Source organism: Leptonychotes weddellii, unplaced genomic scaffold (assembly GCF_054177405.1).
Source record: "Leptonychotes weddellii isolate Sample4059 unplaced genomic scaffold, ASM5417740v2 HiC_scaffold_8641, whole genome shotgun sequence".
Lineage (NCBI taxonomy): Eukaryota > Metazoa > Chordata > Mammalia > Carnivora > Phocidae > Leptonychotes > Leptonychotes weddellii.
In genome coordinates, this window is record NW_028057470.1 from 1 (window position 1) to 3,131 (window position 3,131).

General features: G+C 43.8%; 1 protein-coding gene across 1 annotated transcript; it reads right to left on the reverse strand.

Moving 5' to 3' along the window:
• Nucleotides 1–152: 152 nt before the first annotated feature.
• On the reverse strand, nt 153–2,870 carry S100Z (S100 calcium binding protein Z). Its single transcript, XM_006735414.3, has 2 exons — nt 2,538–2,870; nt 153–272 (listed from the first exon to the last, which is right to left on the reverse strand). The coding sequence occupies exons 1-2, from the start codon at nt 2,676–2,678 to the stop codon at nt 153–155; spliced, it is 261 nt and encodes an 86-aa protein (XP_006735477.2). The 5' UTR covers nt 2,679–2,870.
• Between the last annotated feature and the right edge of the window lie 261 nt (nt 2,871–3,131).

The window sequence follows — 3,131 nt, forward strand, 5'->3', positions numbered from 1 at the left end:
CCCGCCGAGCAGGGAGCCCGATGCGGGGCTCGATCCCAGGACCCTGGGATCATGACCTGAGCCGAAGGCAGACGCTTAACGACTGAGCCACCCAGGCGCCCCAGCTTACTACTTATCTTTATTTTCCTTTCTTCTTCAATTGTTCTACAAAGTTACAAAGCAACTGTCAGAGCTGCCACCATGACCACAAATTCATTAAAATCCACTTCGTTGTCCTTATTGGCATCCAGGTCCTGCATTATCGTATCAACCAATTGGGGTTTTTTTTGGCACTTAAAGGAAAAAGAAAATCTCTAACTCCCAGGCTTTGAGGTTCATGACAACTGAAATTGCATTTTCCTTTTATTTACATTCAAGTTTTTGTTTCCATTTTAGCATCTAAGGACAATTTCCAAAAGCTCATGTGCAGGTGGATTGAAACCAAGCACCAATTCTAAACGGTCTAGCCTTCTGCCCCAGGGCCATGTAATTCTGGCTCAGATCTAAACACAAAGAAGAGCAAACAGCATCTTAGCATCATGAGCTGCTGATCCTGAAAATGCATTACACAACTCCAAAGGTCGGGGGGCCAGGACTGGACATGGAACAAAGCAGGCTTTAAAGCCAAAAGGGGATAGTAGGTGGCTCTACCATTTACCAACAATGGGACTCTGAGCAAATCACTTAACATTTTTGAATTTCCTTATTTATAAAATGGGAAGAATATCTCCCTACAAAGTTGTGGGAGACATCAACCCTTTTAAAAGTGATTAGCACCAGCTTGCTAGATTTAGTAAACAAAAATACAGGACATTCAGTTAAATGTAAATTTCAGATGAACAATGAAAAAATTTTTAAGTATGTCCCAAATACTGCATGGGACATAAAATATTTTATCTGCAGTCTTACTTAGCACAACACCTGACACACACAAAAGAGGCACATGATAAAGTGTAGATCTTATAAGGATGACTGAATTATAGGGGTGGAAAGTAAAGCAAGGAGCCCATAGAAGAGGTCAGGCTTCAGAATGAGTGGGACTTGAAGCATTCACCTGTCCTATGATTGGTGGTTGCTGAGAAATATTTCTAAAAGTAGTTCATTCCCTCCAGGAATTCCCGCTGCTCTCAAAAAGCGCCAACCATTAAAACGTTGGAAACTTTAATTGATCAAAATCAGTTTGATCAAAAACAATGATAAATTTCACTTGAATAAATCAATGTGCCAAGTTTGACCTGCTGAGCCTTTTATTCTAAATGTTATATAATCCAGTAGCCAAACTAAATTTGAAAAAAAAAAAAATGTTCCTAGGGGCTCCTAAAATCACTAAAAAGGAACTGTGAAGAATTACTCTGTTAAAAAATTTTTACTTTAGGTGCACCTGGGTCGCTCAGTCGGTGGAGCATGTGACTCTTGATTTCAGAGTCATGAGTTCAAACCCCACAGTGGGCAGAGATGACTTAAAAAAATTTTTTTTTTTTTACTTTAAGGTTTTCCTATAGAGGGAGAAAAGAGTGTTATAGTTACAAATACAGGAGTCTTAATACAGGGTTTGGACAAATAACATCATACAAGGATAACATGCTGTGCTAAAGGCAATTTGAGGCGGCTGCATAAACATCAGAGTAAAGGGTTTTCCTCAGGAGGGATGAGCCCCCAAACACTCCATTGTAAGCCTTCATGTGCAGACTTACTGAACTCCTGGCTATTTTGAGATGTGAACCTCTGCGCTACTCAATTGGTCACTGGCCAGACACACCCTTTCTGTCCCTCGGAATCAGCCTGTGCTGGTCTGACAAAGCTAAGTATTTGTCATTCACTAGAAAACTTGCCACCACAGCAAAAAGTACCCTGGACTTCATTTCTGGCCCAATACATAATATTAATTTTACAGACAGGTGGACAAAGCTCTAGGTATAACTAGTGCCACTCGTTATTAACTCTAACTCCTGGTAGAACTAGCTGCATCTTTGCTGCCCCAGAATGGTGCATCATTGAGGCAAGCCGAAATACCATTTACAACCCTTGGAAACCCTAGCCACAGGTAACATGGAGAAGGGTACATGCTATTGTATGGATGACCCTCCGGCGACATGGGGATTAGGGGTGCTGACCCCCCCACACAGAAGAAAATCTGCCTACAACTTGTGACTTTCTGACTTCCCAAATACTCAACTGCTAATAGCCTGCTGTGGACAGGAAGCCTTACTGGTAACATAAACAGTAGATTAACACATGTTTTGTGTCTTCTATGAATTATGTACTATATTCTTCCAATAAAGTAAGCTAGAGAAAAAGAAAGGTTATGAAGAAAATCCTAAGAGGCAATGCATTTACAGTCCTGCACTGTAAAAGATCCACATATGAGAGGACCCACGCAGCTCAAACCTGCGTTGTTCAAGGATCAAGTGCACTCCAGAGTTTGCTTGCCCCTGGCTTTGAATCTCAATACCAACCGCACTGTTGGTGGCAGGGTCATAGGAAACGGTACATAGACGCTCTCCTTGGACGTGTACCCCATCCCCCTTGACCGCATGGGGCAAGAAGCTGCAACTCACCGAGAAGAATTTCGTGAGCTCTCGCTGCAGGAGCATTTTCACTTCCCCCTTGTCGAGCTTGAATCTGTCCCCTTCCTTGCAAGAGTACTGGTGGAAGATCCTAATCATGAGGTTCATGACCAGCTCCAGCTGAGTGGGCATGGTAAATGGGCCGCTCCAGGGACGGGCCACCGAACTCAGGGAAAAAAAACACTTGTTCAAAATAAGCAGACGGGGCAGCAAGTCCCCCCGAGTCCCCCATGCCACAGGTGATGGTTGTTCAACCGTAATGCTCTTCAGTTAAAGCCTTCTGCGAGTCTAGGGCAGGCTGCAGAGGAGACCTTTGACAGGGGAGTTTTCTCCTCCCTAATCCCCACTCCCCCCAAATTTAGCAGGTCCAGTGTGTTCACAAGTTAGCGATCACACAGCAAATACAGAGTCATATCAAAACATAGGTTAAAAATATAATAATAATAAATAAAAATTAGGGCGCCTGGGTGGCTCAGTTGGTTAAGCGACTGCCTTCGGCTCAGGTCGTGATCCTGGAGTCCCGGGATCGAGTCCCGCATCGGGCTCCCTGCTCGGCGGGGAGTCTGCTTCTCCCTCTGACCCTCC